Here is a 22685-nt window from a genome sequence, read left to right as displayed (position 1 = left end):
TTTTTGGGGGGGGGGGGGGGTGTAACTTTAGGACGATTATTCCAAAATGATCATGTTGGACTTCCATCTTGCATGCGATTTTTACTGGTTTGTTTGCTTTCCCTTCCCCTATCTTTATCTGTATATCAATTATAGAGAATGTCAATCTTGGTAGAAGAATGGAATAACTGGTCTATATATAGTTATAATGGCACAAAATTCATCAATGTAAGTATATACATGATGCAATGTTCCTCTGCACATCGTCTCCTATAGATCCTGGCGCAGTAGCCTAAAGCTTGAATAGTCAGGTTCCCGAGACCCCTCTGCATATATTATATATATATATATATATATATATATATATATATATATATATATATATAATAATAATAATAATAATAAAAGCAGAGGGATCTTGGGAACCTGACTAATTCTTGAAGTCCTGGGTTGGAACCTCAATCCCGACATTGCGTCTAACATTACACGTGTAATTTATCTACGAAAATCCTTATCCTTCTCAAGTACCTTGCATCCAGTGGGGATCCGGGTTAGAATAGGTCCTCAATTACCATTGCTTGTCGTAAGAGGTGATTAAATTGGGCGGTCATTTAGATGAGACCGCAAAAACCGAGGTCCCGTGTCACAGCAGGTGTGATACAATAAAGGCCACTCACCCCACAAAAGCCGTAAGCGCCGCCGAGCATAGGCCTAAATTTTGCAGCCCTTCATCGATAATGGTGACGTCTCCATATGAATGAGAGATTCTCGAGAGGGACGTTAAACAATATACAATCAATCAACATAATCAAGTGCCTAGCAGGAGAAGTGACCGTCACAATTTTTTTAATATATCATCTTGAAAACTGTGTCATGGTAGGCGGTGGTTTGATTGATTGATTGTATATTGTTTAATGTCCCGCTCGATATATTTTTACTCATGTGGAAACATCACCATTGGTAGTGAAGGGCTGCAAGATTTAGGCCTACACTCGGCGCTTACAGTCTTACTTACCTCATTTAGTCGCCTCTTTCGACAAACAAGGGGTACTGAGGACCTATTCTAGCCCGGATCCCCACGAGAAGATAAAGAAACCTCACTGATGCGGCCCTGTACGAAATGTTGCACTTTACTTAGTAACGTCTCAATTTGAGTGTATTATCCTAGAATGGGGTGTAAAACTGCACACAAATAAAACATTGGGCAACGCAACTAATTTACTAACATTTGCTCTCTTTCTATTTTGGTTTTCTTGTGTAACGCTCTTTTTTTCATGAAATGGTTTAGATTTATCAATAAACTCTGAACTTACCATCGTTTGATTTGTATTGAGCCGGTACTATCCCTGTTATAAGGTCATCCAGAAAGAGATGCAGCTGTATATCTGAACTGAATTATTTCACAAACATGTACAATCAGTTAAAGAACTCATGAATAACTTAATTTAAGTTCATGGTTGTTTATCCTCGTTAGAGTTCACGTTTCTTTAACTTGTTTGTTTGGAATTATTAAACTGGGGATTACTTGTAATTAATTGATGATTAAAGTGCTATTTTTAGAAGTGCCAATAGAGGGTTGTACCCTTTCGGTGACCACAGACGATCTGGCACCAACATTGGGTCGTGGTTAGGGACCTGTCAAAGAATGGCGTTATGTGTTGAAAGCTGAAATCTAAGACGATTTCCGTCATGTCAAGTTGTTCCATTTTCTCCTTTTCCAATAAAAAAAAATTGTTAAATGCCAATTTTGCAAATAAGACATAAAATTAAAAATTATATTCGAAATTAATGCGTGTCAATTCATTTATCTAACTCCATGGAATAGAACTTTATTTGATTTTTCGACCACGCGTTGAAATTAATCCATAAGAATTTCACAACTGCAGTAACAGTGTAAAAGACACGCATTGCATATGTATGTTCATAGCAACGCGTTCTTCCGCTGCTGCATGGGTCATGCTGTCATTCCTTACGCGTGTGGGTTTAATTACACGTTATTTTATGAATCTGTTTCATCAAATGAAACAAATCTTATGACAGGTTCGGCTAAAAATTATATATTTGTAGACACGGACGTTGACGTCACTAAGTGTAAATCTATTGACCAGTGTCCAATGACGCTTTAAACAGCAGAATAATTCCATTGTATACGTGAAATATTACATCAGAGCAAACTTTCTTTTCTTACAAGATCAGACGGATTAGCGATACATAAAAGATTTGATAATGTTGGTATATACATAATTGAATGTCTGTGTGTCTGATTGCTGTGAATCCACTCATATTGAGACACGAGAGCTCCGTTTTTAAGGGCACGTCCGAAAGACCCGTGATTCTCACTTCTAAATGCCGAATGTTAGGCGAAGGGGCTAACTCTACCTGTGTTTACGTCTTAGGTTTGACGCGGCCATGGTACGAGCGGGAATCCAACTCACACCTCCAGGTTGCGAAGCGAACTCTTACTATATATATATTGACTTATATATATATATATATATATATATATATATATATATATATATATATCATTCAAAAGTGTTCAAATGTTATATGACACGTTTACTTAAACACATACATGAAACATTTTTTTTTTTTTATTTGTTTCAATAGAATGATTTCGTGTCAATAACATTTATCTGAAATAATCAAAACTAAAACTAAGATAATGCATTCAATGTAAGTCACCGCGTATGTCGATCTTTATAGTCTGGCAAATAATCGTCATCATCACGTGACATGTATCCGCACGATATCAGCCATGTTTGTTTTTATCCTGTTCCATTCTATCTATAATATACTAACCGCATTTCTAAAGCTTGTTTCGTTTTCGCAGTCTATTAAATCGTATAATCTAGAATGTAATAATGACTTTCATGGCATGGCACTTTAGCATGTTAAAAACCAATTCAGCTTCTAAAATGCAAATTGTCATACATATGGAGCGCCAAATTAACATAAACTCAAATAATTGAAGCTATCTTCAATAATTTGAAGATATCTTCAATTATTTGAAGATATCTTCAATTATTTGAAGATATCATCAATTCGTTTGATGCGCGCAACAATTAAATTAAAGATCTCTTCAAATAATTAATGATATCTTCAATTCTGAATTATTGCGCGCATTAATCGAATTGATGATAGCATTAATTCTTCAGCTGAATTGATGCACGCTTTAATTGAATTAATGATCTCTTCAAATGAATTAATGGTATCAATAATTGAATTGATGTGCGCTATAATTCAATTGAAGATAGCAATAATTGATATAATGCGCGCATTAAATCAATTGATGAGAGCAATAATTGAATTGATGCGCGCATTAATTCATTTGATGAGAGCAATAATTGATTTAATGCGTGCATTAATTCAATTATTGCTCTCTTCAATTGAATTAATGATATCTTTAATTCATTTGAAGGGGGCAATAATTCTTTTAGAGCACCTATATAATTAAAGATATCTTCAATTCAACATATCCACCATTGAATTAATGATATCTTTAATTGAATTGTTGCTCTTTTTAAAAGAATTGATGCGAGCATTAATTCCTTATACAAAAGCATTGTACATGATTTAAAGATATCTTCAATTGAATAAAGAGATCATCAAATTATTTATACCGAGCTCTAAATTAACTATTGCGAGAATTAGTTCTACTAAATTGATGCTCTCATCAATTAAATTGAAGAGATCAATAATTAAATTAATGCGAGTATCAAATCTATTATTGCTCTCATTAATTCAATTAATGCGCGCATCATTCGAATTGAAGAGAGCAATTATTGAATTAATGTGCGCATTAAATCAATTATTGCTCTCATTTATTCAATTGATGCGCACATTTATTCATTTGACGAGAGCGATAATTGATTTAATGCGAGCATTAATTCAATTAAAGAGAGCAATGATTGAATTGATGATATCTTCAATTATTTGAGTTTATATTAATTTGGCGCTCCATACATACAAACAGTCTATATAGACATGGGCATTTGAACCTTCAATGAAAACCTATGAAAAGCACTTTCTGATGCATTTTCAAAACATTGTTTCATTCAATGGGTAGATATATGAATCACACTTGAGTTTCTAAACACCTGTATTTACAAATGTCATTTTAATACCTTTTCGTCGAATAATGTATTTATCATAATGCACTTCAAACTTTCACGTTGCATTAGTGTATTTACCTGTTTGACTGATATGTCATACATTTATAATTTTTTTTTAAAAAACCCACGTAAGTATTCTTGTAGAAATGATGAAGTTACATGTAATGATTTCTCTCTCATAAAATGAGTACCTGATATTGTTTCTTCTACTTTATATATATCTATCCGACCTCACTATCTATCTCAGTATTTATATGTCTGTCCGTCCGTCTGTCCATTCACCTGTCCGTCCATTCATCTATCCATCCATCTAGCTAGTTAGCTAGCATAAAATAATATCAGTTCTAGGATTGTCATAATATTATTGAGTATACAGAAACTTAAATTATTTCATTTACTTTAAAATTTAAACTGTATTTGATATTACATATACTAGAGGAAAAAAGAAACTGTGCATTATAAAATTTAGTATATTTTTTCTATATTTATTGTTTATATTTGTAAAATCTAAACAATCGATAAAGGTGATGTTTTGGAACAATATCGGATAGTACCCGACTCAGATGCACGGACTTTTTCAGGGTTAGTGAACATATATTTATTGAAGTGTTCGTACGCACGAGTTTTACGGGGCAATACGTAAGGGTTAATGTACGAGTATCGCTCTATTCCTTAAAAGTAATGGACCGAGGCCCCGAAGGGGCCGAGGTCCATTGCTTTTAAGGAATGGAGTGATACGAGTACATTGACCCACTTAAAATCCACTCCTGTAAACATTAATAAAAACTAAACTTTGTGCATTTTAATCATGTCGTACGTTTTTCATTCTTTTGTTGCATGCATTTATATCTACTTGGATAAAGGTTGACCTACTTTCCGAACACTCCATTCCTAAAAAATAATGGAGTGTTCGAACAAAAGAATGACGTCATAAGTGGATTTTGATGTTTGGAGTAAGAAGTGTAAAATGTTTGTTGGACACTATTTATTAAGGAAAGCACTTTAGTTTTGACAAAATTTACCCTTCTGTCATGCCACGACTTAGCGAAAACCAACGTAATCGTGCTGTTGGGATGCTTCAAGCTGGAAAGGCACAAAATATCGTAGCAAGACACTTTCGAGTTAATCGGAGCACCATCCAGTCATTATGGAGACGTTTCCAACAATCTGGTAACACTCGGGATCGACCACGTTCTGGGCGCCCTCGTGTGACGTCGCGTCGACAGGACAACCACATTAGACTTGTGCACCCGAGAAATCGTTTCCAGACAGCAAGTTTGACTGCTCGTAGCATTAATTCCTGGACTTCGACCAATTAGTCCAAGAACTGTGCGTAATCGTCTGCTCGAGTACAACATCAAAACAAAACATCGAGCGGTGCACCCAATACTGCTTCAACGTCATCGTATCTCTAGACTAGCGTGGTGCAGACGACATCAGCGATCCATAATACAGGACTGGGCCAATATTCTGTTCACTGATGAATCCAGATTTCATTTGGGTAGCAGTGACGGCCGTTGTAGAGTGTATCGTCGCGTTGGGGAGCGGTACCAGGACGCTTGTGTTGTGCAACGTCGACAATTCGGTGGAGGTAGCGTTATGGTGTGGGGTGGAATAACAGCACGTGGAAGGACCCCTCTACAAATTGTCAATGGAAATCTCACCGGCGTACGCTATCGAGACGAAATTATTCAGCGCCATGTGATACTCTTCATACAGAGACAGCAAAATCACATCACTCTGCAGCAAGACAACGCAAGGCCACATGTTGCACGTGTAGTCAGGGACTTTTTTGTTCAACAGAATGTCGATGTCTTGCTTTGGCCAGCTGTTCCCCCGATTTTTCACCGATCGAGCACGTCTGGGATGAAATGGAACGACGTCTACGCCGTTTACCAAATCAGCCAGTGACATTGGCTGATTTAGGCCAGGCTTTAACCAACATCTGGAACAACATCCCTCAAGCATTTCTGAACACTTCAGTGGCATCAATCAGACTGTCAATGAGGCGCCGTTGTCAAGTATGCATGAATGCAAATGGTGGTCACACACGTTATTAAATTTGTTAATTCATGTTGGAAAAGTCAGACTGGACTAATATTTATAGAAATAATGTATGTAAAGTTGTTGATAAAAATGTTGCTGAATTTAACTACAAACTTTTGCACAATCTTTTATGCAACAATTATCTACTTAGCAAATGGAAAAAAGATGTTCATAGAAACTGTACATTTTGTGCTGATGTCATTGAAAACAATGCACATTTAATTTTTGAATGTCAAAATGTAAGACAGATATGGAATACTGTTGAAATGGTGCTTGAAATTGACATTCGATGGAAACTTATTGTTCTCGGCTTTTTTCATGAAGATAATCCTAAAGTGCATACATTTAACTTTGTGATTTCATATATTGCTTTCAGAATTTACAAAAGTAAAATGATGTTAAGACTTGAAAACAAAACTGAAAGTGTGAATAATCTGTTGATACAGGTTAAATTAGACTGTTATAGAACATACTTAACATTAAGAAAATCAAAGTACGATTTCCTAGATCACAAATTATTTGAGAGACTTTCTTTGTTACTTTAATGCTTTATATTATAGCACATGTATTGCAATAATCTGTATGTACTATGTATTTGATATTCAGTTTCCAACAATAGCACTCCACCAGTACTTGAGGGTGACCTGTTCCTCAGTACTTGTTGTTAGGGGAGTGGTGAACTGTTTGTGATTGTGTCTCCCCTGCAACAATATGGATCAATCATTGCTCTATATGTATTAAGTGTAGATTAGATTTTGCATAATGATATACTTTTGACACCTAAATATACTTTGCTTTTTTTTTTAATTGAAAAATATTGCTATCTAGCATGTAAATCTTTAAGTGTAAAAGAAAAACAATCTTATCAACTATACTGTTTGATATCATGTAGATATATTTCTTAAATATGCATACATGTATAGTTAACACATATATGTACAGTGTATATATATATATATATATATATATATATATATATATATATATATATATACATACATATATCCAATCCATGGAGCCCCTGGCACCCTAGGTGAGGATTATTCGGGGGTCTCTGTGGAGACATTACCCCCAAATATCAAATGTATGTTAGCTAGAAATAAAAGATATTGAAAGGGGAAAAAATTGTTTATTCAAGTTCGAATACCAGTGTCCTTCGAGTGTACTGAAATTGACGTTATTCGATGTTAACATTAATGGATTATGAAATGTTGTAACGAATACATTTTTTAACAGTATTACAACAAATAAAATTTCTTCATTGTTAATTTTATTATTATTTTTTCATATATTAAATAATGCACAGTTTCTTTTTTCCGCTAGTATAGTATATTGATCAATGAAATGGGTGATTGATCATGATATTGAACACATTCATTTAATGACGCTGTGCACTTATTTCAATAACAGTGCAAAGGGAAACCACTCTTGAATTAAAAGTACAGGTAAAGACGAAAATGTTCACTTCTTTCTACACTGTCTCGCCTGCTCACTACACCTGATCATGACTTGTTCTAATTTCTTAATTTTTTAGGTAACAACTTAACATTAACTATGGCTCGCATCGTTCTTAGAAATAGAATTTATATTCTATAAATTATATTCCCTTCGATGATCCAAAAACATCTTCATGCCATTTTTGTAAAAATTGATCTTTTAATCTTTGATTCATAAATCTTTTAATTCACGTTGCACTAAAGCTGCTTCGTTCATTTAAATAGACAAATGTACAATGCTTTTCATATGAGACAATCAAAGATTTATTACTTTTCCTCAGTCTTTTTTTTTTATGCTTTCATTTTCATTCCCTACTTTCGAAAAGATATCATTCTGGTAAAAATTGTTACAAGTAGAGGAAATAAGCCAGTTTCCTCATAAACCATAACATCACAGGGGTTAAGTCCGTTTTGGACCCGAACTCTGTGATACCATAAATATAACTATTAGTTGGTATTTATGGTATCACAGAGTTCGGGCCCAAAACGGACTTATCCCCTGTGTTAACACTTGGAGTAGTGCTTCAGTTTCAAATCAAGAATATCGAATAGCGTAAATTATACTCTTTGTTTCCTAGTGGTTTTCAAATTTAAGGGAAATCGTGGTCTCTTGTTTAGAAAAAAAAATGTAAATGATAAAAGAAGCAATAATTACTTTCACTCGGAGAAATGAATGCCAAAATCTTTTGATTTTTTGATTTTTTTAAAATTAATTTTATGGGGAGAACTTATTTTTTCAAAAACCCTTAAAACTTAAAATTTGCGTTATTTCATTAAATTCACCTGATTAAAAATGACAGAAAATAATAAAAATGACTACATGGGACACATATTTCAAGCCCTATCAAATCTGAAGATTCTAGGAGCTTCCTGGGCCCCCACCAGGGCTTTGCCCTGGACCCACTGGGGGCCTCAAGGCGGCCATCAGACCCCCCTACCTCATAAAGTTGCCCCCCCCCCCCCCCAGCTTGATCCGCCCCTGTTACCCACCTGTTTACGACAAGTCAAACTCCCTTGGAAGAAGACAAAACCTAAGTCCAAACTATTATCATGGACACTATTATCATGCATGCGTTCAATGACATTAATTGGTGTTCAATATATATATATGTATGTATAGGCCTATATATTATTTTGTTGTTGTTGATAACTCCATATTTCACATGGAGTACATGTGTATCTTAAACCATGTTATATATAGCTCCATACATGCACATATATTTGCTTTGGATGGAATTGCATGCATGGTTGTTTTTTTTTTGTTTTTTTATTGAAAACATAAAACTTTATACCATTTGCATATATCAATGCATGCGCATGTACAAATATAGCTCATTGTAAAAACTTCATGTTTCGTGAAGAAGAAGAAATAACAGTCAGCTATTATCAGATTGATCTAGAATAATAATCGTTCTTGGTCGATATTAGGTTAATGGTTGGTTTCATAAAATCATGGTTAGACCTCGTCAACATGCAATGATAATATTGTATATTTAGGCCTATTCATGAAATAATCATTTGAATAGCCAACGGGTCCGTAGTGTGCTCAGTAACAAACAGCTGACAAATGCGTATGTACATGTAGCCTACTTTTAACATACTGCTCAAGAAGGGGGAAATTGAGCCAGTATTTCAGTCAGTCTACTGGGTAATGTTTCTAAACAGTAGATTTAATCTCCTTACTATATCCGTGTCTTGATTATTTATTTATTTAATTTTTTTTTAATTAATTTATTTTTTCATCTTTTCCGGGATTGAGATAACGGACACGTCTTGTAGTTTACTCACTTCCGTTGTCCCCCCTGTAACGGAACACGTGGAACCCCGTAGCACTTCCTTTTTCAACCATGGGTCTTCTGTCGAAGGTAGATAGAAAAGGGGGATGCCGATTTTTCAATAATATGAGGAGAATATCGCTATGAAATGTTACAAACTTTTGTGAAATCGATATATTGTGAATAATTAAACTAATAACTACAAAAATTCCATTCCCTAAACTGCGAATTTATATTAAATTTCCTTTTCTTGATTGTTTAAACATGGCAGCCTCCTGTAGACAACGTGATTGTCATGTTTATTGCTTTGTAAAGTGGTATAAACACCTTAATTTTCATTCTTTTAAACAAATTGATTTATACATCAATTAACTGTCTCCTGGTTTCCATAGATGCAATTGTACTTCTTAGTTTGCATTTTTCCATAACCAGGTATAAAAATTTTCTTTGAATGAAAACAATATGAACATGGAACTGCTCATGTTGTGCTTATCAAAGAACAAAAATGTGATTTCATATAATCAATTTATCGTGTTGGTGATACTGCATGTCAACAAATGGTAGGCATTTTGAAAATTTAGCAGATCTAATCGCAGACACATGTTTCTAACTAATACTACATCCACATGCATGGAGTGGCCATGGCCCATTTAATATCCATTTCAAATAAATCCATGCTTGTATTTTATTTCAAGGGTAAATATTAAGTGGGGTCTTCACACCTTCATTTTCCATTCAGCATTTCTCTTAACAAATTGTGGAAGAACAAGGCATGGAAAGAACTTTGAGGGGGGGGGGGGGGGGGGGGGGGGGGGGTCACACCTGATATAATCAGTCTTTTGGAACGACAATTGAAGTTATATTTTTTTTAGCAGAATATCGCTATGAAATGTTACAAACTTTTGTAAAATTGACATATCAGCGATTTTTTTCCTGATATAACTGGTACCGATAAACGGTACCATTCCCAATGCCAAAAACCATTGATTTTTCCCCATTTTGAGGCTAAAAATTCCCAATTCACTACTTCTTGTTTTGTTCTCTTTTTACTTTTCTTTTAATAGTTAAAATCATTTGCCGTTACAGGGTTCGAAATTAACTTCAAGTACTAGTCGGTACGGACTAGTCACTATTGATGTTCACTAGTCCGCAAAGCATTTCACTAGTCCGTCATATTAATATCATATTAAATGATCTTCATTTTTTAAAAATAGTATTAATTAAACCAAACACATCACAGTTGCAAGCAATTCAGTTTCTGACACCTACAGAGGAAAAAGACCACCATACTTTATTTTGCATTCAAGATCTATAGAAGCATACAGTAACCTCCGAGTTAATCCTTTTATAAACGTCTATAACTACATAAGTGCGTTCAAGATCGACGTTCCTGTTGTTTTCATGCTCAGTTCTTAGAGTCACTGGAGTTTGAAATTTTATCAATAAATTCAATAAAATTCACTCGATTGACCAAGCCATGAGCTATAGTGTTAGGAACTCCTGTGTTAGAGTTGCGAATGACGAGAACATGTGCGCACAAATGTGCATGTTCTTAGACCACACTATTTGCAGTTCTTGAACCCGTTCTAGTGATGCGTACTCTGCATTCGGAATCGGTAGGAATTTGTGCTCGAACGGCGGTCTTGAATGCACTCCATGGGTTTGGAAGATCAGGATGTCATAGTCATGTAAACACTTAACCATGCAGGTAATCTACCATAAGTTCAAACATCTAAGAGACTCAGACAAATCTTGCTAAAATCTTAACCAATTCAAGATTGATTTTCGGATTTTCACTAGTCCGTATGGACTGGTGCTATAGAGAATTTACTAGTCCGACACGTTTTTTACTAGTCTCGGACTTACGGACATGAGGTAATTTCGAACCCTGTGTTACATTGGTAGAAAATTCCCAATTTGTTTGATTTTGACGCTATTTTTCCCAATTGAATGGGTACCAGTACCAGTGGGTAGAAAAAAATCACTGATATTGTGAATAAATAAACTAATTACTACAAAAATTTCATTTCCTAATCTGCGAAATGATATTGAATTTCGTTTTCTTAATTGTTTAAACATGGCAGCCTCCTGTAGACAATGTGATTATCATGTTTATTGCTTTGCAAAGTGGGATAAACACCTTAACTTTTATTCTTTCAAGAAAATTAATTTACACATCAATTAACTGTCTCCTGGTTTCCATAGATGCAATTGTACTTCTTAGTTTGCATTTTTCCATAACCAGGTATAAAAAAATTCTTTGAATGAAAACAATATGAACATGGAACTGCTCATGTTGTGCTTATCAAAGAACAAAAATGTGATTTCATATAATCAATTTATCGTGTTGGTGATACTGCATGTCAACAAATGGTAGGCATTTTGAAAATTTAGCAGATCTAATCGCAGACACATGTTTCTAACTAATACTACATCCACATGCATGGAGTAGCCATGGCCCATTTAATATCCTTTTCAAATAAATCCATGCTTGTATTTTATTTTAAGGGTAATATTAAGTGGGGTCTTCACACCTTCATTTTCCATTCAGCATTTCTCTTAACAAATTGTGGAAGAACAAGGCATGGAAAGAACTTTGAGGCGGGGGGAGGGGGGGTGGTGTTCACACCTGATATAATCAGTCTTTTGGACCGACATTTTCTAGCAACTTATTGGTCCTTTGAATTTTTTACCAACCTTGCCGAAAGGATTAAGTTTTCGACAACTCTGCAAATGCAGGTGTCTACAAATATTTTCATCTGAAAAATTTTGTGAAACAAGAATCAGAGACTGGACTTCCTAAATTCATCTAAAAAATATTTAAGTTATATTTTATATATATATATATATATGATGCCAACATAAGAAAAAAAAATATTAAAAAAGATTTTCTGTTCTTCAGGGCTGACCAACTTCCCAGGGAAAAAAAACACCCCTAATAGTTTCTCCATATTTAAATACTTAACTCAAACGACACACAATGACTTTGAAAAAGTATTCAATATTGCCTCCTTAAAAATCTTCATTCACAAAACCAGTAGCCTGAAGGTCCTAATAGTCTTTACAAATTAAATTGCATTTAATCTGAAATGCAGAATCGCATTTATATTTTTTTAAATCTGCCAAAACCCACATACCATATATGAAGAATTTTCAGCAAAAATTTTACTTTGGCATTAGCGACAGTATTGAGATCGCTAAAATTGACTATCGCTAATATTGATTCCATATCGGAGGTAATACCTATCAGAGTATCTTTCTTGGTATTATAAAGTTGCTAGAATTAGCTCCGCTTGCTTAATATATGTATATATATACCCATAATTTATGGACAAATCGCTAAATTTGTGTCTCGCTTAAAAATATCACTTGTACGGTAACATGTTATACACATATTACTCGTGTATCAATCTGATTGACGTCCTCCATTTAATTTCCCCTTATGCACACAATCGTTGCAATTCCTCTGCACAATTGTTACAATTCCTGTTTAGTCACCTTGACAGTCTTTTTTTTCTATTTCAGCCCTTACTAATTGATGCCAGGGGGCATTTACTAGGAAGACTCGCTTCTATTGTAGCCAAGACCGTCCTTCAAGGTAACTTAGAAGATGTGACATATGTGAGCAGTCTTCACAAAAACTTTTTGAATCTACTAGCCTCGGACAAAAAATAAATAGATAACAACAATGAAATATCATTTCTTTTAAATTGCGTTTATTATTCTGCTTAGCATCATAGGTGTTTATTTTTACTTAGTCAACGTTATCATGTTGAGACGCTCGTCGAAGTATTAAAATAAAGTCACAGTGACACTTACTGAAGCGTTTTAAAGACCTCGATCTCTGATGATTTATGAGGAAAATTTGTAACAAATATAAGTCGTATTTTTTACTAGCCTGTTGGACCGGTGCGTACTCATATTTTACTAGCCCAGGGTAAAATCAAGTAGCGTCGGGCTAGTGAGTTTTCACGAAGACTGATGAATGTCTGGACGCTGTGAAGCATGATATAGACCTCGTCGAATTGACATAGACCGCAACGTTGGAAAAGAAATATCGCAAAAAACATTTTCATTTACTCCTAATGTACTTAGAAAGCAAATTTTCTTTCCATTTCCATAACAATATCCTCCTTTCCCCATAACATTTGTCAGACGTCAAGTGACCATATAGGGTCCTTTGGGATAACTTTATTGCTTTAAATCTGGAAAATAGACATAGACAATTTGGTCTATCTCAATTACAATTGGCATAGATCAGTGTCATTTGACAGAGATTTGATCTATCAGTCTATGGTTAATTTCGAACACTGGTGAAGTATGCAAGTTTTCAAGCAATTGACAATTTACATTAAACACATTTGAATTTTAGGATTTCAGAAATTAATCATGCTTTATGGGGATCTGTCCAATCTCTGTTTTAACATTGTTATGTAATGTTTGTAAATTGTAAGTGATAGGAGTGGTTCAATAGGCAAAGTTTGAATTTATTGTCAGTTTAAATTCTAGGCTTGCAAAGAATTCACGGATGTGGATTATGTAAAGAATTCACGGATGCAGATTTTGATGATGACTGATGTTTTTACCTACATTGTATGAAATGATGTGATTTGATAAAAATTCTGAAAAATCTGCTACCACACATTGTACCTTTAGAAGCTAATTTATTACATTGAATGAGGATGACAGTCACTGGAACCCTAATCGTCTAAGTACCCTTCATATGTGTAATAAAGTCTTGTAACTTTTGTTTATACAGGAGACATAATTTTGGCGATTAATAAGACTTGCATAGAACTCATTTAAATTGTCACCACATTCAGGGTCCCCCTCCCCTCCTGTCTCCTTTATATAACTGATTCTGTTATGTACTGATAAATGGTATCACTCTCCATGCAAAATGCTAATAATTTTTTTCCCCTCAATATTCTAAAAAGTGCCCAGTAACAAACTGCTATGACATGATTCGAGGCTTGTATGATATGTTGTACGAGTTCACTCATTTGGTTCTGATGACGACCATCCCCTGGTCGAAACTGGTCAACCAATATAGTGTATCCTGCATTCTCACTATGTGTTGGTGATCTGTTTTAATTCTTTAATTTCTCCTTGTATGACTGTAAATTACGAATACTCATTTATTTTTTAAAATATGACTTAATTGGTGGTAATTCTAAATTAGATGTCATTTGTCCCACAGAAATTTTGTTCAAAAATTGTATTCACTTTCAGAGATATTCAAAATTTGACCTCTGTTTTAGTCAACGTTTGCCTTGACCTGCTGAGCACAGAATTATTCCATACATATATACACAGACAATATATGCAATGCAATTGATAAGTGACTATTGTATAATCTTCATCTAATAACATTTTGAAATTGAAAACTCACCTCAATTCAAAAATACATGTGTCGGATAGTTCCAACGAAGAAAACTATACCTTTCTATACTTCACAGCCAGCGGCCCATGTTAAACATTGGTGTGATCCAATTTCATTGATTCAATACAGTGCAATGGTAACAAAATTAGGACAGTGAAAATGTACACTTACTCCATTTAAATATTTGCTCACAGATTTTAATGATGATGATATTTCTTACCTACATTGTCTGAGAAATATGATTAGGATTATTGTCTGAGAAACCTGTGAGCAATGGGAGTTTGTGCATGGGTGGGTGTTGTGCAGTTGTTACATGCAAGGTGTGTTAAATCTTTCATGCCTGTTATTTTTTATAGGTCAACGCGTTGTGGTTGTAAGATGTGAGGGAATCAACATTTCCGGAAATTTCTACAGGAACAAACGTAAGTTGACGTGTTATTTTATGAAATGGTGTATCTTGTTTGTTAATGTTTGAATCTAGTGTCGTCTAGGTTAAAAGAATGTTAGAAAAAGATATAGGGCTAAGATTAACTGGGTTGTCTGACCACCTGAGGCCACCATTAAAAAAAAATTTGTTTGATGTACTCCGACCCACATTTTTCAAGTCGGGTAGGTAGGTCGGTACTATTTTTTTCTTTGAAAATCAGATTTACAAAATTTCTTATGTTTTCATTAAACACATAACGCTGCCAGACAGAATAGAGTTTAGAACATTCATTTTGTACACATTGTATATAATACATGTAAATCTTCCAATGTCTCCTGAAATTTACTCAGGCCGTTTTGCATTCGTCACGGATGAGGACCTCTACAGTTGTTAATAAATAAATTAACACCCCTTTTAGTTACCACCGGTTAATTCCGACATTCATAATAGCAATCACTTAAACACTTTAATGTGATCCATGAATATCCAAGTGAATTGCATGATAACAGCAATTTACAATAAGTTTTAATATTACCCAATGTAATTTTAATGCCGATTTTCCCGCATCGTTCAAATTGTTGTGATGATCGTGTTCCATTCGTGTGTCTCAGTTTAAGAGCAAAGTAAAAGTGTCGTTCACCTATTAAATCATCATAACATTTAGATAATCCCATATCAAAATAATATGCATGCCTTTTCAGAAATATAGACCATCAACTTAAACGCTGATATTTAAATAACATGGCTTTCAAACTTTTGTACATAAATACGATCAGGCCTCGACGGGGGAGTTCGTTGCTCCTTGTTCTATCTTGTTGGGAAATAATGTGGTAATTTGGAGTTGCGATGCGGTATATTTGATTGTTCACATAGAAAAGTGTTTGAAAAGTTCCTGGATTAACAGATGGTCACTATCAAAGTGAAAGTAGAACCGAAAGACGTCCTAAGGACATTTTGATATCAAGAATTCTGTAAAACAACTAGTCCAAATAAAAAAAAAATAGCATCAAGTTTAATACTAATTCAAAGAATGTCCACTTTCCAGGGAGCAAATTTAAAAAAAAAAAATTAAATTTTCAAGTGCGGAAAAAATGATCGGGTTGGGGCAAATTTCACAGGTCGGTCGGAGTACATCAAACAAATCAATTTTTATTTTAAGCATGAAATAAATATAGCCCTTAATCAAAGAGTTGTGGATTTATTTAGTAATTACAGTAAGTTCTGAAATACCTTCGATTGCAATGTTGTTTAGTGTGTTATTAACAAGCTACATGTACATCATATTTACAGTAAAGGTTCTGAAGTACCTGCGATTGCGATGTAATGTAAAACCAACAAGAGGACCTTTCCACTTCAGAGCTCCCAGCAAAATGTTCTACAAGGCTGTCAGAGGTAAAGCAACACATGACTCACAAGTGTAACGCCTAAGTTAATTGTAATGAACAGAATGTTGTGGAAGACAGAATATCGTATAGAAAAAGGATAAATGATGTATTAAATACACGTTTGTTGGAGGTAAAATTAACGTCCTCAATTCATCGGGTGTATATCATTTTAACAGGAAATATGTATGATTCTCTGTTGTGAATTCAAATTCACATTTTAAATCTGAATTATAAAAAACTCGTATTAAAACAATTCATTTGTGTTGAAAACTCTTAAAGTTTGAGGTAAATTTGGTATTTTAATGCGTAATTTCAGTTATATATTGATTTGTGGGGAATATTGAAATTTGACATTTTGAGGGAACTTTTCTATTTTTAAACTGGACTGAAATGATGAGAAAACCTTACCTACACTGATGTAAATCACTGAAGTAAAACAAAATCTGAACAGTCCATAAATGAGATCCTATTATGGAAAACTGCATTGAGGATAGCATAACTTGATGCAGTCTATGCGAAAGACGTCGGACCTGACCGATGTGCAGTGCCTCAGGTCCGACGCATTATTTTTTACACCAGACCGGAATGTCCGATGTCTCAGTGTCCGGTTTTGAGCTTTACTATTTTGATGCGGAGTCATTTAAATGTTTGTTATAAGTAAAAAAAATAGCACACAAATGCAAATACGTAAATGAATGTGATTAAAACCGCATGGACTGTCTAAAGTATTATACGGGAGGGATCCCTGGTATAGTATTACTAGTATAATAAATAAGATTCCCTTGGTTTTGCATTTTCACGTGTTTCACTTTTTTACATTAGGTTTTTCGGTCTGACAAAATTTGGTTCGGTCCAGTGTGTTCATTGATTACACAGGACTGAATGTCCTGTGTGGTCTAAAAAACTTTCGCATAGACTGCTTGATGTTGTATCTGAATTGACTTTTGATGCCTGTTGTAGGTATGGTTCCTCACAAAACGAGTCGCGGTGGTGAGGCTCTGGAGCGTCTGAAGGTATTCGAGGGAATCCCACCCCCATACGATAAACAGAAGAGAATGGTTGTTCCCTCAGCACTAAAGGCAAACAGACTCAATCCGTGTAGAAAGGTAAAAACCAGACCGGGGAAAGTGTCAAAAGAAAATCAGATTTTATATCATCCCCCCACACATGCACACACAGTGACACACTTTTGCATGATAGAATTAAAGCTGGAGAGGACCTGTTGATGATGATTTACATAATCACCGATTGATTTGATATGTTCAGTAAATGTAACCAGAACATGTACCACCAGCTGAGACAGGTCTGACACAGCAACAGCGGACAGGGAAGGGGAGGGGGGGGTGTCAAGACGGGAGTGGGAAAAAACCAAATTGATGAAGACTTCCCTTGATAATTTAGTAAACATTAAGCCATTTTGGCACTTACTCAAGTCTTTTCAGAGGAAAATTTGAATATTGATCCAATGTCACTCTCGCAGTATAATTAACATTGAAACTACCATTGTCAAGTCCCACTGAGAAATATCCAAGTCCAGGTTGAATTTGAGAATTTGTTTTTATTGTTATATTGCATTATCAAATGGGTACATAAAAACCAGTATTTAAATTTTCAATCTTTATTTCTTTAATCTACATTCATCATTCATTTACATATTGCCAGCTTTACTATAGACTTGCCATGGACAATCATCTCGCCAATGTTTGAGAAACACTCTTGTTCACTTACATTTTGTATTTATCTTGTCAATATATTTCGACAACCACACGAATAAAACAGCACTTTTGAAGTTTATGGAATTCTTTTTCTGGAATGCAGCCATCTTTGCTTGTTTGGCTATTTTTAAAAAGTTTATAGTCAAGTCCCTCAGATTTCTGCCATTTCTAATTGCAGAGTCCAAATGTCTGGAATTTGTCCTGGATGTCAGATTTGAAGAATTTTTAACCCTTATATTCTTAATGCATTTCCCTCAGAGATACCTTTTCATAAGTGAATAAAGCTTTATGTATCCCTCGATCAGGAAAGCAGTGTTGGATATTACATAAAGTACTTGTGCTGCATTTGGTAGTTTGTTGGAAGAAAAAGTAACAATCAAGTTTTGTTTTTACTTTTATGTACATAGTAATATCAAAACTTGTTTGATAACAAATCATTTTTCTTTCTTTCATCATTGGCACACATTGAAATTGTTGTTTATACTACATACCCGTAAAAATTATGTAATTGACATGTTATTTTATTTGTTGTAGAATGTTTTTGTGTGTGTGTTGAATGATGACACTTATAGGTTAGAGTCCCTGACAACAAGTCCTAACATAACTTGTTGTATGACGAGGATTTTATAAACTGACAACACACATAGGCAATTATGAATAAACATTTCCAATGTATCTAGTTGTAGGTGAAAGGTATATATTTGTGTGAAACTACAGAAGGTCTTAAATCAAGTATATATTCCCTGAAATCTCTAGATTTTGAAATTGCGCCCCATGCATGAGAATGCATCAAAAATTGTTTTTAACTTGCACATGCATCACCAAGTTTGTTAACACAGTTTCCTATACAACTGCAAAATGTTTTCAATCGTAATTTTAATGATATGAAACTCGACAGAAATGCTCTGATAGTAAATTAAAGAGTGTGTGCAATGGACAGGATACTGTAATTGCTATCAAATAATTTCGATTTCCCATACAGTGTCGGGGATGTGATTTTTCCTCTTTTCAGAGGAAATCATCTGATTGGCTCAATTTTCGAAAAAAATTAACACTGGGTTTAATTTTAAGTAACAGAAAATGATGTTTTTCTGGTATGTGTGTTTTCCTCCCTTTTTGACCAGTTTTCCCGATTTCTGAAGAATTTGGTCACATCCACTGTACGTACTGCAAAGTAAGACTTGGTCCTTTTTCCCTTGCATTAGGCCACATTTAAAAATATGTTTGTTTCCCCTCTCCCGACCCTAAATTTCACATAAGGGTAGGTAGGTAGGTCAAAAGTGTTTTTTTTCTACAACAATATTTTTTGTACTAAATTTCCATGGCAATATACTAAGACATACTACAAGGTAGTATGCTTTAAACCAATCGGTGAATACCTTTAATAGGATGACCTGTAGAAGTGTAATTGTTAATATTTGTCATTTTGTTGATGGTTGTCTCTTTGACAATCATATCACATCTCTTATTGTTTTATTGCTTTCTGTTCATGTATTCAAAACAATTATTTATTATATTATTCCGGTCACAGTAAAATAATGTTTCGTACCGGAAACGGCTCCGAATTTTTCCGGAAATAAAAAAAAAATGTCGCTGAAAAATATGAATAAAAACTTTTGGGTCGGCGGGAATTTCACTGGGTCGGTCGGGCGAGGGGAAACAAACTATCTTTTTTTTTTGGCCTTATATATGCCCCTATAGATGAAGTTTAGGGAATAATATCGATGTCCCTAGAGATGTAGTTTGGGGAGTAACATTGGTTTCAGTCCAGACATCTATAGACATATAGACAGATTTTGTCTATAAATATTCTCTGTTCATTTACTAAATATACAAAATTTTGTAAAGATACAGAATTACACATAGAGAATGATGGGAGGTGGGCAGTTTTTTGTTTACTTTGAGATTTAAGCTGGAGAGGACCTGTTGATGATGATTTACATAATCACCGATTGATTTGATATGTTCAGTAAATGTAACCAGAACATGTACCACCAGCTGAGACAGGTCTGACACAGCAACAGCGGACAGGGAAGGGGGCGGGGGTGGTGGAGTGATGGAGTTCCTGGTATTCCCTAATGTGATATCTAACCTCTCATCATCTCTAGACGGTCATTGTGCATCAATTTCATAAACATTCGTCTTGTATAGATAGCAATCATACACAAGCCACAGTATCTATTCAGAAAAGTTCTATTTGATATTGATTGCAATTTCTTTTAAAATTATGGTCTCCCAATGTTTCATTTACTTTGGCATTTGGCCTGCTTCAATCTGTAGATATCAGATGAATCTGATTCATAAATATAAATCCAACATTTAAGTGTTGCAATACTGTCTGAGGCATATTGAGTTAAATTTCATTTTGATAGTAATGAAATGTGTTTAATTATTTTTGGAAAACTCTGTTGGACTGGTTGAAATTATACTCGCATCATTCCAGCTGGACTGGTGACATAAAAAGTTAGCTTCAAGCCCTGTAATACTTCTGGGATTTTAATTGATTGATTTATATTTCATATAGACAATGAATAGGTTCGCAGAACTGGGAAAGTTAACCAACTAGTACTTTGGGATTTGATTCTTTATTTGGTGTAGAATGTTTTTGTGTGTGTGTTGAATGATGACACTTACAGGTTAGAGTCCCTGACAACAAGTCCTAACATAATTTGTTGTATGACGAGGATTTTATAAACTGACAACACACATAGGCAGTAGAAATTGCAATTTATTTGTTCCAAATTGTCCAAATCAAGTGGCATTGATTAAATAGCATAATGCTACAGCAGATCTATATAAAAAAAAAAAAAAAGAAGAGCATGTGTGTAAATAGTGTGATGACTGGAAACTTTAAAGTTGTATATCCATGCAGGAATCTTTGTAAAGAGATGAGAGTATGTTTCTTTATTTTCATTATTTTTGTTGAGTAAGAGTTAATTCCCTTGACTTTATTTTCAGTACTGCGATTTAAACAGACTGGCACATGAGGTGGGCTGGAAATACCAGAAGGTTATCTCTACCCTGGAAACTAAGAGGAAGGTCAAGTCCAAGAATCACTTTGAAAGGAAGAAGTTTTTACTGGTAAGTCTGCACATCAATACCTAGGGCTAGCAGGCTCCCTTAGAGTGTATCTCCTCCACAGTTCTACTGAGTGAATGTGCTTGTTAGGTGCCTTTGTCTTCTGAGTAGCCTAAACCAATTTATATTTCAAAAGGTAAAAAAAAATTAATAGTTATAATTTACTGCATTACTATTGGATTGCAAGTGCTGCTGTATATATAAACATTTGTGTGTTGGTTATTTTAAAGTGACAAATATTGTACTGCGTCGTCAACTCTCAGTCATGAATTCCACTGATACTTTACTGTGAATAATACCTTACGACTCGGGAGATACTTACCTGACGTGGTTATTTTTGCTGGTATTGATATTATGATGAACTTCGGATGTCGTGGGTACTTTGTTAATTAAGGTCGTATTTTCTGTCTGTGATGATTTACTCGAATCTGACACTGTCTTATGATTCACACGTGATATAATTCATGTACCACCAGCTGAGACAGATCAGTTTAATGACCAGCGTTTCATCAGAATCCATGTACCTCTCACTTATGATGGTGTTTATTTCGTGTTTTAGGCTCTACGAGAGAAAGCCAAGAAAAATGCTGCTAAGAAGGTGGCCCCCTACCAGAAAACGATCGAAAGTTATGGATTTAACTAATAAAGACGAAGTGAGACTGTATTCAGTGTTATGGATTTGTTTTTTGTTTGTTTGTGTGTAAACTGCAGGAGATTCATGGGAATTTTGCGATCTTGCCATTAGCCTTTCGACCATTGGTAGTTTTTGGGTCACCTGAGTAAACACTGGTGACTTATATTGGTCAGCGTCCGTCTTCATCCATTGTGTGTTAACAATTGAACATAAAAACTTCCTGGATAATACCATTCCAATTCTAGTCTAGTCAATCTAGCAAATCACCTCAAAGTAATTGCAACAGAAACAAACTCGACGGAATTCAATAAACAAAAGTGTGATTAACAACATACAAAAAATCGGACAATGGGGAATATTTAGAATTTAGACTTAAATATTTTAGTAAACCATCGATATTTTGTGGTGTTTACGGCACGCCGTACACGTAAAGGGGAGTAACTTAACTGTAACAGTCATCGGAATAAAGTTATACACAACCATCTAAAGTGCATGTAATAAAAAAACGCGATTAAACAGCTTAACAGTTGTATTAAAAAGGTGATTTTAAGACCCTCTATATACATACAATATTGCTCAGCATCTCATATTCTTTGCCGACTTCCATTCCCGGGGAACTTTCGCGAATAAAGCTTCAAAATATTTTGTTTGA

General features: G+C 34.7%; 2 protein-coding genes and 2 non-coding genes across 4 annotated transcripts in view; 3 read left to right on the top strand and 1 right to left on the bottom strand.

Annotated features, from left to right (window-relative positions):
* Window positions 1-999, bottom strand: part of LOC125675733 (dynein light chain Tctex-type 5-B-like) — a 7892-nt gene extending 6893 nt beyond the window's left edge. Inside the window, exon 1 of the mRNA XM_048913522.2 lies at window positions 995-999. Coding sequence (XP_048769479.2) covers window positions 995-999 — 5 coding nt within the window. The remainder of the gene's footprint in view (window positions 1-994) is intronic.
* An 8401-nt stretch (window positions 1000-9400) lies between these two features.
* Window positions 9401-22063, top strand: LOC125674526 (60S ribosomal protein L13a-like). The gene is made up of 7 exons (XM_048911683.2): window positions 9401-9501; window positions 12937-13009; window positions 15151-15216; window positions 16512-16613; window positions 17567-17712; window positions 21280-21402; window positions 21959-22063. The coding sequence occupies exons 1-7, from the start codon at window positions 9484-9486 to the stop codon at window positions 22040-22042; spliced, it is 612 nt and encodes a 203-aa protein (XP_048767640.1). The 5' UTR covers window positions 9401-9483; the 3' UTR covers window positions 22043-22063.
* On the top strand, window positions 13970-14044 carry LOC125677773 (small nucleolar RNA SNORD34). The gene has a single exon (XR_007371277.1). It is a non-coding gene; the product is annotated as a small nucleolar RNA SNORD34 (small nucleolar RNA).
* LOC125677772 (small nucleolar RNA SNORD34) lies at window positions 14987-15060 on the top strand. Its single transcript, XR_007371276.1, has one exon. It is a non-coding gene; the product is annotated as a small nucleolar RNA SNORD34 (small nucleolar RNA).
* Window positions 22064-22685: the final 622 nt, after the last annotated feature.

Source organism: Ostrea edulis, chromosome 3 (genome assembly GCF_947568905.1).
Source record: "Ostrea edulis chromosome 3, xbOstEdul1.1, whole genome shotgun sequence".
In the NCBI taxonomy this organism is placed as follows: Eukaryota; Metazoa; Mollusca; class Bivalvia; order Ostreida; family Ostreidae; genus Ostrea; species Ostrea edulis.
The sequence above is the reverse complement of the archived record's forward strand: the minus strand, read 5'-3'. Positions and strand labels throughout refer to the sequence as shown.